The following is a 23,159-nucleotide window of genomic DNA, read 5'->3' as shown; positions in this document are numbered from 1 at the left end:
GGAGAGCAAGTGCTGACAACTCCTTTCGGGAGATTTTGACTGTGAGGGAAAGGGGAGTTTGAGGAAACCCAGAGAAGTGAAACTTGAAATGTGAAGTCAAGTGTCCTTTCACAGGTCACACAACTGGCAAACAGTGGAGACTAAAACCCTGTTGTGTCTGTGACTGCACCACACCTCGTGAATCCTGCTTACCCCGTGGTCTGCAGGAAGTCACACGGGGTGTGGAGCATAGGAGCACTGTGTTAATAGCTGCCTACATGATGCGCAGCATTAAGGAAAAGATCGTGATGGAGATCAGATGAGTTAATCAGGCAAGAGCTCATGGACAGGAGAGCATGCTTCCAATTACAAAAGACCCAAGAGATTTGGAAGTTGTAATCCAATGGTTCAATTTTGGGGGGATGAGAGACAGGGTGTTTCTCAGAGGAGGGAACAGGGCTCCCCACACTGTCTGCTGCTTCCCCATGGGCACTGAGATCCCTGAATAAGAGGCTGGAGGTGCCATGTAGGCATCCGTCAACATCCCAAGGAATGTGCCTGCTGCATTACCCCAGGCTCAGGACCCCAGCTTTTCCAAACACCCCTCTGGCCACAGCTTCTGAGCAAGAAATCATATCAGCTGGATCACACGTGACATGAGAAAAACTCCAACCTTGTTTATTTCAAAAGGGCAGGAAACACTCAAAAGTTGCACTGCTTTTCCTGGACACATTTGCCTCTGAGGCCCTGGACACGTTTGCTCTACAGGGAAATTATTTATTTTGTTTGGCTCTTTGACACTCCCGGTGTCTATGGCTTTGGGCTGCTAGCTGCACTGGTCCCCAGCCCCAGGATGACTGGGTCTGGCAACACCTGGGCATTCTAGTTGAGGTGGTAGACCTTGGGGGCATCGTAGTAGCCACAGGTCATATAGTTCATGTTCTTAATGGGCCACCAGTGATTGGAGCAGCAGGCAGTGGAGTAGACATTAGGCCTCTGTTGGATACAACTAAACAGTGCCAGACTCCGGTCCGTAGTCACTGTGGGCAAGTAGAGCTGCAGCTTGTCCAGGAGGTGACCTGGCCAGAAAAAATTTGGGTGGGTTTGCTGTGGACCACGGGGCCTCTTCTCCTTCAGCTTCCTGGAAAATGAGAAGACACAGGGAAGATTGTCATGGTGGACAGGCCAGGGCCGGAGCTCTTCAGCAGAGCAAACCAACTATGACTGTTGAGGAGGTGTAGCATTGTATAAGTGCTTAGTATCTCAGTTTTTCTCTACAGTTCACGTGGTAGGCCCTGTTACCCTGTCTACCTTTAAGTTCTCGAAGGCTACACAGTGACCAAGTGGCAGGGTGCAGGCTTGACTTCTCATCGGCTGCCTGTAAAACCCAAACTCTTTAAGAGTACACCATCTGTTCTCTAGAAGCATTTTAATATGGTATTCAGAGTAGTCTTCGGAGCCTGCATAGCTGGATTAAATCCGTGCTCCACCATTTTAACAGATGTGTGACTTTAATAAGAAGTAAAGTTTTCTATACCTGTTTCCTCTTCTGTAAACTGGGTATGGTAACAGTAGCTTCATAAGATTGTTGAGAGGATTTAAATGAGTTAATACGTGGAAAGCACCCAGAGCAGACTCTGCCTGGCACTCTAAGTTGTTCTCCTGCCTCTCAGCTCCTGGGCGCTGAGCACCGGATGCTGTGCTAGGGGCACCATGAAACACACAGAGTCCCAGGCACCTCCCCAAAGTGAAGCCACCTCCTCCCACCTAACTCCCCTCCAGAGTTAAATGATTGCTACAGACCTGGTGAATTCCTCAAACTCCTTAAAGTGTATTTGCTTGATTTTCTTTTGTGGTTTCCTAGTGGATAAGAGAGAGAGAGGTATCTTGTTAGGAGAGGGGAAATCCAGGTTAGTAGGGCCTCAGGGAGTAGGTTGGGAGTTTCAGGGATATGCCCATCTTTAAGTCCAAACCAGAGCTTTAAAAGAAGAAATTTTTCTGTCTGGGGTGGGGCCCTGACTCTGTCCTCTCATGCTCCAGTGGAACATACAGTGGGCTCGGATCAGCCAGGCCTGGGCTCATAACCTGGCTGGCTGGGTGACTCCTGGCAAGTCACTTCTCCTTTCAGAGCCTTGGGTTTCTCATTTCCTAAAATGGAGGTTAGTTATGAGAGATGTTCAATAATCTGAATCATTTCTGGGCTCCTGGCTTCCATTCCCCCTGGAGGGACTGAATCCAGCCTTGGAGATGAGGATGGTAAAAACTAACTCTCCAAACTTTGGGCCTGGCAGATATCAACAACAGCACTCCTTCCCAGCAAGCCTGCATTCAGCCTCAGAATCTTACATGACACAGTCTAAGTAGCAACATGAAATTAGTGTCCACCCCTGCCCTAGATGAATTCTCTTCATCCTTTATAGCTGTGGCCTGCATAAGCATGGACACGAGTCCCTTTCTGTTCCCACGCACTTCCTAGGTTCACAGTTAAGGAAGTGATACCTGCCACCCAGGGGCTGGAAGGCAGTCACTAAGGGATCAGAAAGGACCCTGTAGGCCATTACCACCTGCCTGGCTCATGCTCAGTTCTTCCCAACAAGAGCTACAGACAGGCTTCACCTGCAGGGCTGGGCCACTCCTGCACTTGAGAATACCCTGACAACGACGATAGTCATTGCTCGAGTGCCAACTATCTGCCAAACACCATGCTACAAAGTTTACACGCAATTTTTTCTCATTCTCATTGTGCATGTTAGGAGCTATTATGCCCATTTTACAGATAAAGATGCTGATGCTCAGAGAGTGAAGTAACTTGTCCACTTGATCCACAGTTTGTCTGATTTCCACTCTGTTCTGCTGCATCCCACCCACCCCTTCTGGCCATAGCATACCGCCCCAGTGAGCAGCTGGCAAGAATCCAGAGTATGGGCATGTCCTGAGCCCTGAGCCCATCCCCCGTCAGGATATCCAACCAGCTGTCCCCTGCTTCTTCCATGCTGGCCCTAGCCCTCTGCAGGATGCTGCTTATTCTTCAATCTGCTGTCACTCGTGGATGCTGGCTCATCAGCTGCCCATGTTTCACCCCCTTCTAAAGAAGAACATTTATTTTCTTTCTCTTTCTTCCTTTCTTTCCTTTTTTCCTTTCCTTTCCTTTCCTTTCCTTCCTTCTGTCCTTTTTTTTTATGTTGAGAGTATGTTTATTAAAGCTGGGGACAACAAAACACGGAAGGGCTTAGAGTAGAGGAAGCATCAAAATAGCCTAGGTGGGGCTGCTTTGGCTCACTGGAAAGTCAGAGAAAAGGGGGTCTTGTGGAAAGATTCAGGGGATTAGCCCAGGACAAGCTGTCATAGCCCATTGTCCCCTGGGTGCAAACCTCTGGGGACACAGTTCAGGAGATGCACTCCTGAGAGGGAAGAAAGATATGGGTGTGCTCTCAGGAGGGAGAGCGCAGTGTGCTCTGAGTCAAAAAGGACATTGTCTTAGAGAGGACAGGAGTTGGCCTGAGGTAGTACCCAGTGCAGAGTTCTTTTCCCCTCCCAGGGGCTGTAAGCCCCCTTTTTGCCAGAGAAGATGGGGCAGGGGAAGGGGCTGCCCCCCTCACCATCCTCTGCAACACCACTGATACTGGGCCCATAAATGGTGAAAGGGCCTCCCAATTCTCTAAGAAGGCCATCTTTTTTATCTTTTTCAGAGAGCTTGGGGTCATGTAGGATGTATTCAGGGGACAGCTGTGTGGGGGTGAGGCAAGGAGGCTGTGGATCTCAGACATAAGTCAGGGGTGACACTGGGGACTAGCCTGGCCGTGCTGGGTTAGGACAGAGGCACTGGTACAATGTGACAGCCCCTTGTGTCAGCATCCTAGCTTCTGTGGCTGAAGCACAGCAGCAGGGCAGGAGGGCAAAGGGAAAGGGGAAGGGGGTCTGACACTCAGCTTGTCAGTCTTCTTAGCCATGGACTCTTTGAATCCCAGGGACCTGAGCAGGGCTTGAGTTGGGCTGAAGACCTTAAAGTCTGAGTAGTAGCCTCCTGGCTGCCGGATTGGGCGCACCCGGTCCTTCTGGAAAATGATCTTGTCCCCTGGATACAGCAAGGCTGTGAGCAACAAGAAACACATGGTCTAGCAGCCAAGACCCCTCCACCCCGCCGCCTTTGAGGCAAAGTGCAGCAGAGGGCTTTAAAAAAAAATAATAATAATGACACATTTTTGTTTTAAAAGATTTTTCTTTGCACATTTTTTATCATTTAATTTTTAAATGATTGTAGATTCAAAGTAAATTGTAAAAATAGTACAGGGGGCCCCCTTAGACCCTTCCCTCAGCTTCCCCCAACTGCGACATGGTGTATACACATAGCTCGTTTCATCGCACTTTGCTTTGTTACACTTCACACGTGGTACATTTTTTTTACACATGGAAAGAAAAACCATCCACTAGTAAAAAGATTATGACCTGCTTTGTTGGGATACCTGCTTTATTATGGTGGTCTGGGACCAAACACAGGATCTCCAAGGTATGCCTGTAGCTGTAGTGCAAGATGAGGAAATGCAGTTGGTACAACACTGCTAACTGCACTGGAGACAAGGGAGCTTGTTTGTAACTAGGTTGGCAATGGCCCCCAGGGCTGGGGTGCAATTAGGTTGGAACTCGATGCCCCACACCTCACTCTGCGGGGGATGTCCTCTCCAGGAGTAAGGAGGAGGATTCCTCCAAGACTTCACTAGGGTAACTTGTAGTTGATGGTAGTTTTCCCCTTGCTTAGAATTAGTCTCACAGACAAACTTTTGAAAGTACAGTACACCAAAAACACTGGGCCAGGGTCTCCATCTCCCTGCAACTATGAAGCGGTGCTTGTCCTAAGAGGGTAACACCAGAAGAGCTCGTGTTCTGGAAGAATGGTGGAAGGTTGTGCTCCTGGTAATTAATATGGGTTATTTGTGGGAAGGGCAGGGATTGTGCAGATGAGAAAGGAGAAAGGGAAGAGGCTATGCAGGCAGCATCAACATTTCAAAGCTTTTGGTGTTTTTGTTTTGTTTTGTGTTTTTGTTTTTGCTCTGGCCGGTATGACTCAGTGGATTGAGTGCCACCCTGTGAACTGAAAGGTCACCAGTTCACTTCCCAGTTGGGGGCATGTGAGAGACTCACACAGCAGTGTTTCTCTTCCCTCTCTCCCCATCTCTCTAAATAAATAAAACCTTTAAACAAATAAAAATAGAAATATAAAAGGTCTGGCAGAAGTAAGGCCTGCCTGAGTGTGGTTAGCAGAATAATAACATGGGTTTAATAATTTATAGTTTTAATTTGAACATTTCACCTAAAATGCTCTATGGTGTGCTTGAGTGTGATATTGTTATGTTACAGAATTATATGCTTATGATCTTATAATGAAAGATTTTATAATAAAAAGGATTGTTATTTGTGCCAGATCCTGTATATACATGATTTTTAAAAATGATTTACATAAATAATTTTGTGTATGTAGAAAAGAAAAATAGGTTTGTGGAAGAACAGTCACTAAAATATGAATGGCAGTCAACTCAGCTGGAGGGGGTTTTTATTTTATGTTTTCAAAGAAATTTAAGTGAGCAAGTACTATCTATAAAATAAGGGGGACAAAAACAATGAAGCTATATTCACTGGGGAGAGGAAAAAATGCCTCAATGTTCTAGAATTCTCACCCATGAGCTTGAGACCTGGAGTCTGAGCTCACCAATTTCTAGTCCGGAACACAGACTTGGAAGTCCTGGTGCTTGGGCCTCTTTGTCTATAGCAGAGCAGGCCTCTGCCATGAAGACAGCCAACAGACAGTGGCCAGGACAGTGGAACTTGTGCACCTCCAGTATTCTAGAAATCCCATCTAACAGCAAAACTCGCTGACTGCTCTTCCTCTCTTTCTCCTTCTTCACAATGTCCCCACCACAGGCCACGGTGGCTCTAGTCAGAGATGGACTAGAGTCTTTTGCATGTAGGCCAATCAGGGGCAAAAGGAAGCCCACCCGTGGATGCTTTTGTGTGCCGATGAATGTGAGATCCTGGCAACAGAGGAAGCTCACAGACTTGGGAGCTGGTAAAACCCAGCAGCGGATAGAATCCGTAGTGGCTTGATGTTCTGGCAGGGACAAAGAATCCACATCCAGAAGAAAGACCTGACCCACAAGAGTAGTCCAGGGTGTATGGCGAGCCTGCCTACATTTCAGAAAACAGCTGAAGCTCCTCTATTAACCCAGATGGGGGGATGTAAATAATTAGGGAAAACGAGGCCCCCTGAGGAAGAGGGAAGGATAGATGATTTGGTGAAAAGTCAAGGCCCAGAGCTGCAGGATCTTGGGATTCTGCCCTCCCAGCCCAGGAAGGCAGCAGGTGGCCACCAAACAAGGACGTGTAGTGTGTGCAGGAGACAATGACCCTTTAGGTTGGTTTGTTCCCGAAGGCCCTTGGCCACATTCTCCTGGATAGACCTGGATAGTTATGGGCTGAATTGTGTCCCCTCTAAACTCATATGTTGAAGCCCTAACCCCCAGAGCCTCAGAAGTTGTATTTGGAGATGGGCCCTTTCAAGAGGTAATGAAGCTAAAATGAGGCTGTTAGGGTGGACTCAAATTCAATCTGACTACTCTCTTTATAAAGGAAGTTTGGACAAACAGAGAGATACCAGGGTATGTGTGCACAGAGAAAAGACCATGTGAAGAGGTGGCCATCTGTAAACCCAGGGTTGAGGGCTCAGAGGAAACCAGTCCTTCTGGCACCTCGATATTGGGCTTCTGGCCTCTAGAACTGTGAGGAAATACATTTTCTGTTGTTTAAGCCACCCAGTCTGAGGTATTTTGTTATAACTGCTCTAGCAAATTAATATAAGACCCTAGGACTTACACATATAGTACATGTTTCCTCCCTCCAGGAAGAAATATGGAAATAATCAGTTGTGATTGTTAACTCTTCTTCTTGGGTAAGTCACACCACACTCTGTGTGCCCTTTTTCAGAAAACTTCATCTCCTAGTACGGCCACAGCTTTTCTGAAAAGTTCCTACAGGAAAACCTCTGCCCTCACAGAGCTTGCTGTTCATGTTTTTTTTAAGCACAGAGAGGAACTGGCCCATTACATTTATAAATCATCAATTTGAGATGCCAGCATTGTTCTGTGTTCATCAGGGAAATATGGGGCACTTCCTACACCCAACTCTCGGAAGCACACACTCTGCCCAGAGACGTGGAGGGTTCAGGTCTGTTTGGATGCATGCAAACACAGTTCTTCCCCCACACGGAGTGTGGAACCAGTATGGAAATCTCAGTGTTGAGTCCTATTGTTTGAGCGGAGAGCAAAGAGCCTCAACAGAGCCTGACTCCTGGTGCATTTCTCCCTCAGTGTTGCAGAAGAACCAGAAAACTGGCCTGGCCTAGGGAGGAGGTTTTGGAAAAGCCCAATACATCATAGCAGTTGTGACATCTATCAAATCTCCCTCTTTGAAGTTGGGATTGTTTTTTTATGCTCAACTTCAGGGCTCCCTTGCCTAGAACTCCTGTCTTGGGAGCTTCCTGCTCCAGAATGCCAAGCTCAGTTGGGGAACCCCATGCCTGTGGGGCCTACAGGATTCTAAAACTCCTGTCTAACAGCAAAACAGGTTTGACTATTCTTTCCCCACTTCTTCCCAGTGGCTCTACCACAGCCAGTGGCTTGGCTGGGTGCACGTTAGCTGGAGAGGGACAAACCTCAGGTGCACATTTGAGGCATCTTTCTGGGACCAGCCACCAAAGCCTTTACCTTTTATGAGGATGTCCTCTGACAGCGGGAGGCCGTAGTACTCACAGAGCTTCTGACACTGCAGGTAGACCAGGAAGGTGTCCCTGCGGTACAGGTTGATGAGCTCGCTCGTCTCCCCAGAGATGGTGGATGGGAGGCAGTGACTGTCAAAATGCTTATTCCCACTGTGCACCCAATGGCACCACTCCATGTACTCGATGCAGGGGATCATGGCCTGCAGAGAGAACAGCAGTTGGCACACACTTCCTTTCACCCTGCCATTTTAATCCTGGCCTGAGGCTGTCAATCCACCTTTCCCTACAAGGCCCCCAGGAGGAACCAGGGCAAAGAATGTGTGGTGGGACCCAAGTTTGGGTTCTGAAGTCAAAAACTCGGGAGAAAAATCACAAATGGTCAAGGTTACCCTTGAAGAGCACTTGAATGGTCAGCACGTGTGGTTCTGTGTGCACAGCCCTGTATACGGATGTGCACACAGGATCATATAATATATACAGTAGGGTATTGTGTGAACGCGCCACATGCGTCCTATTGAAACATTATATTCAAGTGTTCAGCTGCATGGGAATTTAGATTAGGTGCAGCCATCTGTGACTTTGAGGTGGAAGCCACGTTGTAAGGAAGGCAGAGAGAGGTAGAAGAGGCCTGGGAACTGGGTAGCCACTTTTGGCCTTCTCATTTATTCATTTGCAAAGAAAGAAAAAAATCTGTCTTTTTAAAACTTCTAAAGCCAGAGTCAGTGAAGTATAGCCTATAGGTGAAATCTGCCCCACCACCTGTTTTTATAAATAAATTTTTATTGAAACATAAGCTGCACTCATTTCTTTAGATGTTGTCTGTGGTTGCTTTTGTGCTCCAATGGCAGAGCAGACCAGATGTGACAGAGGTAATAGGGACCACAAGGCCTAAAACATTTATTATCTAGCCCTTTACTGGGAAAGTTTGCCATTCACTGTTCTAACATTCTGAGTTTTCTTGTTGTGCAACTAAATCAGATCTTAAGTGATATGGCACTAAACAATACCTATATATACACACACACATATATAAAATATGTACCTATAGCGCTGGCTGGTATGGCTCAGCACATTGAGTACAACCAAAAGGTTGCTGATTTGATTCCCAGTAAGGACACATGCCTGTGTTGCTGGCAAGGTCCCCAGTAGGGGGCGCGCGAGAGGCAACCAATAGATATACCAGTATCTCTCGCATTTTGATGTTTCTTTCCCTCTCTTCCCCCTTCCCCTCTCTCTAAAAGTAAATAAATAAAATATTTAAAATTTTAAAAATTTTTTTTATTTTTTTAAGATTTTATTTATTTATTTTTTAGAGAGGGGAGGGAGAAAGAGAGAGAGAGAAACATCAATGTGCGGTTCCTGGGGGCCGTGGCCTGCAACCCAGGCATGTGCCCTGACTGGGAATTAAACCTGACACACTTTGGTTCGCAGCCCATGGTCAATCCACTGAGCTACACCAGCCAGGCCTAAAAAATATTTTTAAAAATATAGTATTATATTAATATTGCTTGCTCTCTGGATAGACTCTATACTGGCAGCTTCTTGAGGGCAGGGGCTGTTTCGTTGTCTGAAGCACATAGAAGAGTGCCTCATACATTACAGGCTCTCGATAAATATTTATTGGATGAATTAACTCAGGCAGTCAGTTCTTCCTTCTGTCCCTGGAGTGCCTGCTTGGTGCCATGCGCCATGCCAGACTCGGGTCCCTGCTGTGATGAAGACGCAGCCCTGGTCCCTGGATACGAAGTCATAATTAAAGAGTGGGAGGAGGGCATGCTAATACCTTCAGAAACATTATCTTGTTTCATCTTCACCGAAACCTTGTGAGACAGGTATTGTTCTTATTATCCAGATGAGGGAACAGAGAGGTAAAGCACCTGCTCCCAAGAGTTCCCCTAGCCAGAAGGCAGTGCAGGTGCTGGGGGATACCTTGCCGTGCCGCTTCTGCTCCCAGTACCGTCTGTTGACATCTGCCTTCTCCTCCAGGGTCAAGGGTCTTGCCTCTGTCTTGGTATCAACCACAGGCACAGTCAGTAGGTCCATCTTGGGACGCCGTGGGGCTACATTCTTGGGTGGATGCTGTGGGGAAGCTCTTTGCTTGACAGATCTATAATCTGGGGTTGAAGAGAAGAGACAAAGGAAGGAGGGGCTGAAAGGGTGCTCAGCCATGGAATCCATCAAGCAGTTAACCAATGTCACCAAGCAAGCACTAGGCCACCCCTCTGCTTGTATCCCATGTATCCAGCCAGTTTCCCATGTATCCAGCCAGTGCTGTCTGCAACGTACCTTGAGGTGCCCCTTCTTTCCATCTCCACTATGACCTCCCCGGTACAGGCTGCCTCCTCCCTCACCTGTGGCATGGCCTCAGCCTTCCCATTGCCGTTCTAGCATACTGTTTCCACCAAACAGCAAGCAAGACCTTTAAAAGACATCAAGCACATCCTGACTAGACTGCATCAGTTGGTTGAGTATTGTTCCCCAAAGCAAAAGCTTGCTGGTTGGATTTCTGGTCAAGGCACACGCTTAGGTTGTGAGTTCGGTTCGGTCACCAGTCAGGGTATATACGAGAGGCAATCAACCAATGTTCCTCTCCCTCTCTTAACTCCCTCCCTTCCCCTTTCTCTAAAAATAAATAAATTTAAAAAATTTTAAAGACATAAACCACATCACTTCATTTCCCTGCTTAGAACTCTCTCCTGGTTTCCCACTGCACTTAGACTAAAACTTGGAATCTTCTCCCTGGTCTACAAGGCCTTGCAGGATCTGGCCTCAGCTGACCATCCACCTGACTCTGTCCCATTGTCCTAAAGCATTAATCACTATTGGACATCATCTTGGTTAACCTTTTCTATGGAAACGCATTGAAAGCAGGGATGCTGGCTTCTTCACCGCTGTGTTCTCAGTTCCTAGAAGTGCCTGCCTGGCACATTGTAGGTGCTCAAGAAAGGTCCCAATGAAGAGAGCGTTCCTTTGTCCCCTGCTCTGTTATGGGCCTGCACCGTCTCTGGCTCAAATGAAATCCAGGCCCTGCCACCTTCTGGTTTTGAGACAGTGGACAGGTGGTCATCAACCTCTCTGAGCTTCAGCTTTCTCTTTAAAAATCATGAATAGCAGCCCTGATGTCTGGGGACTTGAAGGATAAATTGAGCTAATGCTGTGGGTAAAGCTACCCAGCCTACAGAGGGCACCCCAAAGGCTATCGTCTTCTCTCTTGTGAGCCTCGCCCAGATTCTTGGCACTGCTTCCCCTTTAGGCAGAGTAAGAGACTCCCAGGTCTGCTTCCTTTACTCACTGCAGCTTTCCAAGGAAAAAGAACTCAGCTATGACAGCGGTGATAGCACTATTTAAGCAAATACTTGTGTTTGACTTCAAATCTATTTAATTGGGAAATAGCAGGTCCCAAATACCTTTGCTGCAAATATGCATCGTGGCACACAGTGTGGTCACTCATTCAATGACTTGCAGCCAACTACACAGATAACAGTGAGTTTTGGTCATTTATAATGAAAAGGGCCAAAAGAGCATGGGTTGGAAAGCATGCTCAACTCAAGGTGGCCCTGAGAATGTGCTGGACATGAAGGGTGAGGAAGATTATAACTATAGGGGTGGTGACACACCCAGGAGGTGGCTGTAGGGGCGCTCAGGTTCCCTGGGACTGCAAAGACAGAGACCCTGCCTAGGAGTGAGGATGCTACTGCTCAGTGGATTGTTGAGACTAGAGGTTGGAAATGTGCGTGCTACACGGTGAGTGAAGCTCCAGAGGACTGAGGAGTGGATAGTCTAAGGGAGCTTCCTGCTTTCCCCAAAAGAACCAACCAGTGAGGACCCTGAGCACCCAGCTCAATGTGAGTGGGAGCTCCAGAGGCCCTGCCCCAAGTCTTCACCTACGTAAAGAGCCCCTAGGGTTTTTACATAACCTCAGGGAGGGTGAGGAGCTCCCTGCCCCCAATATGTCTGAAATTAAATTCCTGCTAACCTGACAGGTGGAAGCAAAGCAAGATTTGCTTCATTTAGAAAAAGAAAGATGTGGTTATATTTGGGGAGGGCTCAGGAATGGTGGGTGGTGGTTAAAGGGGGGCTTTAATTTTATTTGTAGTTGTTCAATTTTTTTTTACAACACCTAAGCTGTGAAGAAGAATGATGTATCTTTGTGGTATAAATTCATACCCAGAGCTATGGCAAGTACATCTCTAATTTGCCTCTGAGCTTTGTCTGGACAGATGTGCCTCCAGAAGCAAGTGGCTTGGCAATGGAACTTGAGCTGTGCACAACCTGCACAGCTGTTCACAGCAGCCTTGCTAATAATGCCTCTGATAGTAGAATACCAAAGTAGACTTTCCAGTAAAGAGTTCCAGTAAAGAGTAAACATGTGCTAATTCTGGTTTCTTAATTTTAGTTAACTTTTTATCCATAAGGGGCAGATTAGTAGTAAGAAGGCCTTAGAGCCACATACAAATAGAGAGGCTTGGCATTTATGTTCTCAGCCTATCAAGTGGGCTTTGGTGGGCTGAAACCACTCTTTGAGAAGCATCCCTGAAGGATAAGGTCTGGGTCTCATCCAGCTTTTAATGGACAAAGTACCCAGCCTGGTATTCCAGAAAATATCTACTGTTTAGTTGATCTCCTGGCATGGCAACTCCAGAGGCTTGGCCCACCTACAGGAGGCCAGAGTTGGAGAGCACACTCAGGAAATGAGCCAAGGCTACCTCTACCATGTTTGCTCTAAAGAGGGGAAAGTGGAGACGCTGGGGTGGGGGTGGATACGTACCATCCCTTGTGGTGTGCAGTGTGCTTCTCTGCTGGGGCAAAAACCATTGCTTGTAGGTGCTGGCCAGGATATCCACAGTGATGCTGTTGTGCTTATCCAGAGAGCTGAGATAGATCACAATATCCTCTACCTCTTGGTTTCCCAGAGGGACTCCAATCTGAAGAGAGAAGATAAGTCCCCAAAGTGGAGCGGCTCTATTCCAAACATCCTATCGGGGTGGCCAAGGCCTGGTCAGACTAGCCCCACTGTTAAGTCTGGTTTTATCCACAGCCAGTCCCAGCTCGCATCCAAGGTCCCTGCCGCAGGAGCTCAGAGCCCTTTCCTGGCCCTGAACACATGCTGCACTTTCTTACCCTCCACCTTTACTCAGATGTTTCCCTTTTGATGCCTGAAAAACTCCTATCCCTCCTTCAAAACCCAGTCCAGATATGCCATCATCTTTGTAGACTCTGTTACTTCTTACTCTGGGCTTGTACCAATCTCAATGACAGCTTTCTCATGAAGGATTTGAAGGAGGATTTCACACATCCATCATCCTTGCCTAAGAGGGACATGTAAGCCTCCTTTAACTGAAGGAAAATAGGATCAGAAATATGGTACATGTTACTCTTTTAAAGACTGAGCAACTTTGGAGGAGTATAATGCTTGCCAGCTATATTGAATATTCAAGAAAAGTTTTATCTTTTTAAATATTTTATTTATTTATTTTTAGAGAGAGGGGAAGGGAGAAAGAGAGGGAGAGAAACATCAATGTGTGGTTGCCTCTTGTGTGCCTTTCACTGGGGACCTGGCCCACAATCTAGGCATGTGCCCTGGCTGGGAATCGAACCAGCAACCCTTTAGTTTGCAAGCCAGCACTCAATCCACTGAACCACACCAGCCAGGGCTCCAGAAAAGTTTTAAAGGAAATATAATTTTGTTCCTCAGCTTCTTTAGACAGAAGTCATTGTTATTGAGGTTTTTTAAAAAGAAAATCAGAACTCTCCAGGTATGAAAAGATTTAATGTTTTATCTTCTTGGTTATGGTGATTAAAGACTGTTTATCTTTTTTGTTGTTTTTAATGCTTTGAAATGTTGTTCAGATAAGTACACATCCTAAAATGATGATGTGAAAACTGGCGATGATTTAAAGCCATAATAGTTGTGGTAGTCAGCTTCCTAGAACTATTTTATAAGGTATCTTGTATATGAAGTATATAAAAACTTAATTCAGCCCTGGCCAGTGTGGTTGGAGCGTCATCCTGTAGACTAAAAGGTCACAGGTTCGATTCCCAGTCAGGCACACACCCAGGCTGTGGGATGGATCCCCAGTCTGGGTGCATACCACAGTCAGGGCGCATACCACAGTCAGGGCATGTACCCCAGTCGGGGTGTGTATGAGAAAGCAATCAATCAATGTTTCTCTCTCTCTCTCTCTCTAAAAAAAAAAAGGAATGAAAAAAATGTCCTCAGTAAAGATAAAAAGAATTTTAAAAGAAAAAAACCCCTCCTGGCTGGTGTAGCTCAGTGGATTGAGCGCGGGCTGTGAACCAAAGTGTCCCAGGTTCGATTCCCAGTCAGGGTACATGCCTGGGTTGCAGGCCATGACCCCCAGCAACCGCACATTGATGTTTCTCTCTCTTTCTCTCTCCCTCCCTTCCTTCTCTGAAAATAAATAAATAAAATCTTTTTTAAAAAAAGAGAGAAGAAAAAAAATCCTAATTCATTCAGACAGGGGTCAGCAAACTTTTCCTATACAGGGCCAGATAGTGAATATTTAGGCCCCATGAGCCATATGGTTTCTGTCATAACTACTCCATTCCACCATCAAGCATGAGAGCAGCCCTAACAACCTGGAGATGAATGAGGGTGGCTGTGCCCCAAAAGAACTTTATTTTAAAGACTTCATTTATTTATTTCTTAGAGAGAGGGGAAGGGAGAGAGCAAGAGAGGGAGAATAACATCAATGTGTGGTTGCCTCTCATGTGCCCCCTACTGGGGACCTGGCCTGCAACCCAGGCATGTGCCTTGACTGGGAATCCAACCAGTGACCCTTTGGTACACAAGCCAGCACTCAATCCACTGGGCCACATCAGCCAGGGCCCTAAAAGAACTTTATTTACAAAAACAAGAAGCAGGCTGGCTTTGACTACTGGGCCATAATTGGCAGACCCCTCCAAGACCAATAGAACCTTCTAAATGATGCATGTGTTCTCCATCTGTATGGTCTGATAGAGGAACTGGCCTCCACATGTGGCTATTGAGACCTCAAAATGTGGCTGGTATGACCGAGAAATTGGATTTTTATTTTAATTTATTTATAATTAATTTATGCTTTGAATAGCCAGTGAAAGTATGGTCCGTGGACCAGTACTGTGGGCGTTGATGGGAGCTGAGCAGTTACTGAGCTGCAGGAGCTGCCTTTTCACAAGACCTCTATGTGATTCACATGCCAGTGACAGTTGGAGGAGCTCTAGAAGGTTCTAGAAGCAGTGCTGAAGGCCCAGCAACCTCAGTGTTCAGTTCTGGGGTCTGATGGGCAGCTGGCTGGTATGGGGTCTGCTCTGTAGACTTTCCTCTCCAGGAGGGCTTTTCAAGGTCAGACCACTGCAGGGGGTGTTTTAGGGGTCCAATGTGGCCACAGGTTAAGCCACAATTTCCAATCTGGCTTTACAAGGGATAAGGCTGATAGTTTGAGTTCCTGGAGTCTCCTTTTCAGTTGGTCCTGGGTGGTGGCAGCAGTGGGGAGTGCAGGGGCACCCTGCCCACTCAGGGCAGCCCAGAGGGAGCCAGAGAGGTGCTTACCGCCTTCAGAGCCATAATGAACTTCTCCCTGGAGATCCTGTGGGTCTCGCTCTGTTCCAGCTTTTTAAATACCTCCAGGATCTTGATCTTGTGACTGTGCAGATAGGAGTACAAGGTTGACAGGGCAGAGGGCTTAGGCAGTTGAAGCTCGGGAACCATTTGGGGGGTGGGTCGGAGGTTTTTCTTCTGAAAGAGGCAAGAGAGTGGGACAGAAGGGAGAGTTCAGGGGATACAGGCCCGTGGAACATGATCCTCAGGGTTAGACACAAATGGGAGAGACAGACTGAGCAGCTCTCAACAGACAGCAAGATGAAATGCAAAGAACACTGGAGTCAGGCAGCTGCAGGACAGCTGCATTCTGCCACAGAACTCCGGGGGGGCTTTGCATTGCTGCACCTCAATTTACCATCAGAGATGAGAGGCTTGAACAATATGAGAACCAAAGTTTCATTCTTCTCTACATCTCCCTTGTCAGACCAGCCAGTATTATGATCCTACTGGGCTCTCAGTGCGCCAAAATACATTCCCCCGCCTGGAGCCACACGGGTCTCCCCACTTCTCCCACCTCCCAGCTTTTGCTCCATCTGGGCCTTCTGCCTGGAGTACCTTTCCTTCTTTCTCTACCTGTCCAAATCCTACTACTCCAATTTCAGGAGAAGGGAGAAATTTAGAAAGAACACTCCCTTACCTTGACACAGCAATTGACAGTTTACAAAGGGCCTTCCTGTCCCCTAGCTTACAGTTCCTCTGTGCTCCCAGAGGGTTGGGACCCACATGTATTCACGGCCGGTAGCAAACCGTAGAGTCATTATCCGTCCTAGGGTGGTTTTAAGATATAGCCACATACTCTTCAACTCTCCTCCTCTCTAAGATGGAGACTAATTCCCCTCCCCTTGTGTGGAAGCAATACTTAGTGACTTGCTTCTGACAGAGTAGGGTGGATGTGATAGTGTGAAGCTTCTGAAACCAAGACCTCCTGAGACCAGCTATAGAAGGCACTGCAGCCTCCTCCTGTCCTCTCTAGGACCACTCCCCCTGGGAGCAGCTGGCTGTCATGTAGTGAGGACACTAAAGCAGCCCTATGGAGAGGTCCATGTGGCTAGGATCCAAGGTGTCCTTCCAACAGCCATGTGACAAACTGCTTGAAAGCAGATCCTCCTACCCTGGTCAAGCCTTCAGAGGTCTGTGGCCTGGGCCAACATCCTGAGATGAAAAGACTGAGCCAGAGCCACCGAGCTAAGCCCCTCCCAGATCCCTGACTCTCAGAAACAGTGAGACAATAAACACTTGGTGCTTTAAGTCATTTTGGGATTGTTATCTGGTATTTGGATATCCGGTATTTGGATATTACTGTATTTGTTATCCAGTAATAGATAACTAACCCACCTCCCTTTAAGGATTTCTGTTTGCTGCTCTGTGAAATGGGGCAAATGACCCGCATCCCGCCCATAACACTCTCATCTAGCAAATGGGGATGCTCACATTGGTGGCTCCGGCAATAGGCAGGTGGGCCATCGCTTGGGTCTCATGCTCCTTGGGGGGCATGTGTAAGATCTTGGCCTCTGAAGGCGTGAGCCTGGACTTGTTCCGCAGCCACCTGTCTATGTTGCCAAACGACTCCAGTTCCTGCCGAAACTTCAGCCTCCGGCTCAGCCAGGTTCTTGTGTCCACTGGTGGCTCTGGGATGTCCCTGGCTTCCAGGGCTTTAAAGCAGCAGGTGGGTTCCGGGAGAGCCTGGGGTTGGGGCATTGGATTGATGAGGGTTGGGTCTTCCTTTTGAGGCAAGATGATGATCCGCCGGCGGCTTCGAGGAAGGTGGAAGTCCTTCTTCTTGAACTTCTTGAAGCAGTGGGCAGTGACCAGTTCAGGCTTGAAGACAGGGCCCCTGCTGGTATTTTCATAATCAGTTGAGGTCTTAGACAGGCAGAGCCCTTGGGGAAGAGTGTTAAAAGGTGAGCTCCTCTCAGGAAGAGGATTAAAAGAGTCAGAAAGGAACAGTGTGTTAGCACCAGGCTAGGCACCAGAGCACCTGGGTTTCAGGCCTGGCTTATCACAGCCTTCCTATAATGATGAAGATAATTGCCTCTCATGTGATCGGGCACTCCCAACTGTAGGCACTATGCTAAGAGCTTTACAAGCTTTCTCTTATTTAATCATCTCAGATCCTTCTCTTGCTCCATCCACCCCCAGTACTCCTTATTGGCAATCAGAATGATCTTTTTAAGATTCCATTCGTATCTGCTCCAATCATCCAAGGCAATATAGCACTGTTAAGAGCCGAGGCTTTGATGCCAGAGTGCTCTAGTCTGGGTCCTGGCCCTGCCACTTACTGACAGCATGATCTTGGGCAAGTCCCTTAATCCTCTCTGTGTCTCAATTCCTTCATGTGTAAAATGGGGACAATGATACTAGCTGTCTTAATGAGCGGTGGAGATGTTTAGAATCAGTCTATTTTGGAGTGGCTTTATTCATTATTTTTTTATGTACTCACCCTCCACCCATTTTGAAACCCTTTCCCATAGCCCTTAAAATAAAGTCGCATGACCCTCCGTTGCTAACCTTTCCTGCCTCATTATTTGCCCAGCTTTCCTTACTATATGTCCCAGGGGCCTTGACCTTCTCTCCAGATAATCCCTGAAAGATCCAAGCCCCATCCTGCCTAATGGTTTTGCACACGCTGCTCCCTCCCCCATGCATCCCCTCCTCACTCCTCTCAGACCGAATGTTACCTCTCCAGCTCCCAGGCTCCTCTGTCATCACTGTATTACACAACCCACACTTTTCCTTAAGGCCACTTACCACAAGTATGTAAATGAAGGGCTGCAAGCTGGTAACCCTCATGCTTAATGAGACTTGGGGTCCTGTTTTTTTTGACATTGTTTAAAATTTTCTGGTGTGAATTCTTTTAGGCTGGGTATGCCCTCTCTAGCTTGCCATGGTTCCCACCATTCCCTGTTGTCTCAGATGCAGCTCAATTCTTTCATTAATGTGCCTGGTTTGGGCAGCCATTTGGGTTTGAAACCCTTGGCTTGATTACTTGGTTGATGTTTATTTCTTTTAGTAGATTGTGACCTTCTGGAGCCCCAGCATCTCTATAGTGCCAAGTCGGAGCTTAGTAAAAATCTTTGAATGAGTGAATGACAAAGGGACAGACCTAACAGGTTGGTTCTATGATTATACTCATGTTACAGATAAGAACACTGTGGCCCAGGGGGGCCCAAGATCACACCGTTGCTAAGTAGCACAGCTGGGACATGAACTCTGGTTCACCTGGCCCCAGAGCTCTGCTCTTCACCATTTTCTCAGGCTGTCACCTATTCCTGCTGAGTTTCAGTTCTGTCATGCCTAAAATGATGTACACTCTGCTCTAGATCTCTCCCGATGCAGTTATGAAGGTCAAATTCATAACAGATATGGGAGTGCTCTAAAACTCAGAAGAGACATAATATTATTATTAAAAGCATTGTCACCACCATTTTTCCTCTAAAACCAAAACTCCTCTGCCTACAACCCTTCCATCACTGCCAACTAGCTTCCAGAATAAAGTTCAGCCTTTCTAACCTGATTTCACCTGTCCAAAGCTCTGATTTCTCCTTCTCTTGTTATTTCTGCCCCACTTTACACCCAAACTGTATCTGACTTTGGTTCCTCAGTGCCCCTCCCACCCCCCAAAAAACACATGCTGTTTCCTCCTTCAGGAATGCTCTTCTCCCTTCCCTGCTTCACTCAATTATTTTACACCGATCCTTCCAGACAAAGCTCAGCCATCATCATTCCCTGAAGCCTTCCCAGCCCCTCTCTTCTGGATCCATCCCCACGGCCTCCATGCTTAGCCCCAGAATAGCACTGACCATATTTTTCTTGGTAAAGATGTTTTCTGAGTCCTTCCTTCCCAACAGCCTGTGAGTTTCCCTATGGCAAGGACTGTGTCTTAGTTTCCACATGCCCCCAAGTGCCCAGCCTGACACAAGCGAACATGCAGTACATTTGTTAAGTCTCTTTACAATGCCCACGTGTTCCTTTTGTAGACAGAAAATAATGAATGTATATCAATGTGGACAAAAGTGAGTGCTTCTCAACAACACATTTGTCATTTCTTTGAGGACAAAATGCGGGGTGTGACTGAGAATTTAGTCATTATTGTACCAACTGTTACTCAGAATCACCCAGGGCTTGGCCTGGTGCAGATCCAGACAAGCCTGGGCACTCAACCTCAGTGCACTGGCACAGAATGGGGTCGGGGTAACCAGAGGGATAACGAGGTGCTTTCAGTGGGGGGAGAAACCTCCCACTAATGGAGGGACCCAGGAGGTTCTCATGGAGGAGGGAGCATGGCATGTGCTTTCAAAAATGAGTGGGGTTTCAAGGGGTGGAGGGACCATGGGCAAGATGGGGGACAGTGGGATTTGGGGGTTTCAGGGTCACTCAACAGTTTCACAAGTTGGAAGCACATTGTGTGTGAAGGAGGAGGTTAGCGGGAAATGAAGTTGGAGTCATCTGAAATGCCAGGTGAAAGGGTTTAAATTTTACCTTGTAGAGCATGAGGATACATTTAAAACATGCTGCTCACTGGTATCGCAACTTCCACTTGTGCCCTCCCTAGACCTCCAAATCTGTGATAGGGGATAACTCTTCTACCACAGAAGAGTTATCCCCTATCTGAAACCTTCCAATGGCTTCACTGAAATGCTTTTCAGTGCTCTTAGAATACCCTACTCCGAACAATGGCCTACAACACTACCCTTGCTGGGGTCCTGTTCCCCTCTCCCTCTTACCTCCTCGCACTCCCCTCCCTCTTGATCACTTGATTCAACTGTACTGGCTCCCTTTATCTTTGTCCAGCTCTCCTAGCTCTGTCTTGGCTTTCAGTTTTGGCATTTGCTGTGCCCTCTGAAGAGCATGGACTTCCCTGTGTTTCTTCCCTGGCTGAGTCCTCATCATATAGTTCTCAGCCCAAGTGATATCCCTACCCAGAGTCACCCTGACCAAGCACTGGAAGGCAGTGTGCCTAGCACACCATGGAGCTTGAATTCCAGTGATCTTTGGGGTCCCTGTTGATGGAAGTGAAGTGGGCTCATAATAAAAGAAATCAGTATGTAGTTGTGTGTAGAGACTGCATGAAAATGTTCCCAAGGGTCCTGGCTGGTGTAGCTCAGTGGACAGAATGCTGGACTGTGAACTGAAGGGTCACTGGTTCAGTTCCTGGTCAGGGCACATGCCTGGGTTGTGGGCCAGGTCCCTGGTTGGGGGCATGTGAGACGCAACTGATAGATGTTTTTCTCACACATTGATATCTCTCTCCTCCTCTTTCTCCCTCCCTTTTTCCCTCTCTCTGAAAAAGAAAAAAAAGTTCCCAAGGGATTGGTGAAGAAAGGTCTCAGAGGCTAACTAATCCTATTGCCTGCCCAGGTCAGGGAAGTCTTTCTATAATGCCCCTGGCAGACTTTGCCTCTGTATACCTCTGGTGACAGGGAGTTCCCTACTTAACATGGGGACACTTAATACTGACTGCTAGAAAAGACTTCCTAATATTAAATCAGAAGTTGTTTCCCTGGAATTTCTGCTTTTGGGTTCCAGTCCTCTCCACTGATGTCTGAGAAAAGATATCTGATTCCTCTTTTTCTGGGACAGCCCTTCAGGGCTAGAAACAATTCAACTTTCTTTTTTTGTTCCCCCTTTTTCCCTTGACTCTGATTCAAATCTCTCCCTAAGTTTCATTTCTCTGGCCACTTGTTCTTAGGCCCCTCTTTTCCTACTCACCCCTTAAAAGTTGGGGCCCTTCAGGCTTACACCCAGGCTTACCCTCTCTCTCTTTTTCTAAACAATTGCCTTCACTCTTTTTTTTCAAAGATTTTTATCTATTTACTTTTGGACCGATGGGGAGGAAGGGAGAAAGAGAGGGAGAGAAACATTGATGTGTGAGAGAAACATCAGTTGCTTGCCTCTTACATGCCCCCAACCAGGGACCTGGCCCACAACCCAGGCAAGTGCCCTCCCTGACTGGGAATCAAACCTGCAAACTTTCACTTTGCATGACAACGCCCAACAAACTGAGCCACATCTGTCTGGGCTTGCCTTCACTCTTATGTTTCTGTAGCTCTCTATAGGCTGAGGACAAGCATACCATTATTTATGACTCGGAATTATCTCCAACTTTCTACATACAGTTGTTCCTAAAGCATCTTCACTTCAATGGCTTACAAGGATTTCAAACTCAACCAAGACTAAACTTGTCTCCAGGTCCCTGTCCCCACCTAATCCAGTCCTCCTGATAGGTTCCCTATCTCTGTGAACAGTACCTCCCATCTACTAGGTCACCACAACTACCAACCTGAGCATCATCTCTGATTGCTCTTTCCGTGTTCCCCATCCAATCAGCCCCTATGTCTCTGCAGGCCCCTCTAGTCTGGTCCCTATTCTTCACCTTCCAGGTACCTCCCACTCCCAACATTCTGAGTCTACCAGTTCAGGTTCTGCATTTGCTGATGCTCCCAGTCTAACCCCATCATCCCCAGCGGCATCTCCATCTCCTGGCTCACAAGATTTTTCATGATCTTATCCCTTCTGACTTCTCTTGTCTCTCATCTCCAGCAGCACTCAAACTACCAGTGATTCCCTGAAGACACCGTGTCTCCAAGCCTCTGTGCACTCTGCTCCCTTAGCCTGGCATGCCTTTTCTCCCTTTTTCAATTTGGAGAACTCCTTGTTAAGCTCCAATGTAAAGATCTCTTCCAGGACCTTGCAACTGTTCCTGCCCATCCTCTGTATTTACCAGACCTCTTGCTCCTAGGTGTAACCCCTGGACCAAGCATTCACTCCTTATTCTGTAATTATGTTTATCTGTCTTTCACCTCTGATGCTGTAGTACTTTGTCAGTAACTTATTCCACAGCAGGCTATTGCCAAAAGTTCGAAGACTGATGGTTTCATGCCTCTTCTCCTGTACCAAATGCATTGATGCCTGGAGAAATGGGGTGAGCTCAGGAACACGGGGTTGGGTGTCTGGTTTCCAAGCCAAGGCAATGTGGCCCACTCCTCCAGCCTGGGCGTGGGAATCTGAGAAATGTGCCCGATAGGCCCCTGACTCCCTGGTAACCAGAGGGGGAACGGCACAATGAGATGTGCGCCTCCCGTCCTTGCCCTTACTCCACTCGCCTGCCTGCATCAGTATGGGGTTGAGGACTTCCTGGAGACAGTGCTGCCTCCTGAGAGCTTACCTGGCAGCTTGACAGAGGAGCCTCGGACTTTTCGTAGGAATAGGCCATGGTCAAGGCGCTGAAGAGAGAAAGGGGTGTGCGTGTGTGTGTGTGTACGCGTGCGCACGCACGCGCTTACTTTCACGTGGGTGTCGAGGTCGCTGAAAAACAGTAATTTTAAGTTTTGGGAGAGACTTGGGACTTGCAGAACCTGGAAACAGTCCGTTGTCAGGACTACGAACGCCCGGCGCTGATTGGCTGGGCGCCACCACTGCCACTGCTTTGAGGACAGCGGTGAGCGGACATACACGGGTCTGAGATCCGGTGGGTTAGATGCCTCTCACTTCGTCCAGGGAGGGGCAGTAGGAAACAGAAGAGGTGCAGAGTTCCAGGCTTGGCGAAGGGCAAGACTTCTTAGTTTGGCCCAGTGGCCCCTGAATCTGGATTAATAATAAATCCTTGGTTTTCTAGTCAACCATGGGATCTGCAGCAAGTCTCTATTTTTCCAGGTCATTGTTCTTATTCAAAGAATAGGCTCTCTTGTAGGAACCCAAGCAGGTTGTGGCCAAATAAAGACAGCGTGTTTTGGTATGCTTTGCCAGTGCAAAACAGCGTGCTAGGGTTTGGAATCACAGAATCTGTGAACTGGAGTATTAATACCATAT

At 47.4% G+C, this 23,159-nt stretch overlaps 1 protein-coding gene across 1 annotated transcript; it reads right to left on the bottom strand.

The window, feature by feature from the left end:
* Positions 1 to 861: 861 nt before the first annotated feature.
* Positions 862 to 22,563, bottom strand: EFCAB12 (EF-hand calcium binding domain 12). The gene is made up of 10 exons (XM_045832020.1): positions 22,516 to 22,563; positions 22,151 to 22,259; positions 16,782 to 17,230; positions 15,300 to 15,485; positions 12,516 to 12,672; positions 9,677 to 9,861; positions 7,734 to 7,947; positions 3,910 to 4,069; positions 1,783 to 1,839; positions 862 to 1,120 (listed from the first exon to the last, which is right to left on the bottom strand). The coding sequence occupies exons 1-10, from the start codon at positions 22,561 to 22,563 to the stop codon at positions 862 to 864; spliced, it is 1,824 nt and encodes a 607-aa protein (XP_045687976.1).
* Between the last annotated feature and the right edge of the window lie 596 nt (positions 22,564 to 23,159).

This window comes from Phyllostomus hastatus, unplaced genomic scaffold, assembly GCF_019186645.2.
Source record: "Phyllostomus hastatus isolate PE091 unplaced genomic scaffold, TTU_PhHast_1.1 phas_contig_16, whole genome shotgun sequence".
In the NCBI taxonomy this organism is placed as follows: Eukaryota; Metazoa; Chordata; class Mammalia; order Chiroptera; family Phyllostomidae; genus Phyllostomus; species Phyllostomus hastatus.
This window is presented reverse-complemented; position numbering and strand designations above follow the sequence as displayed.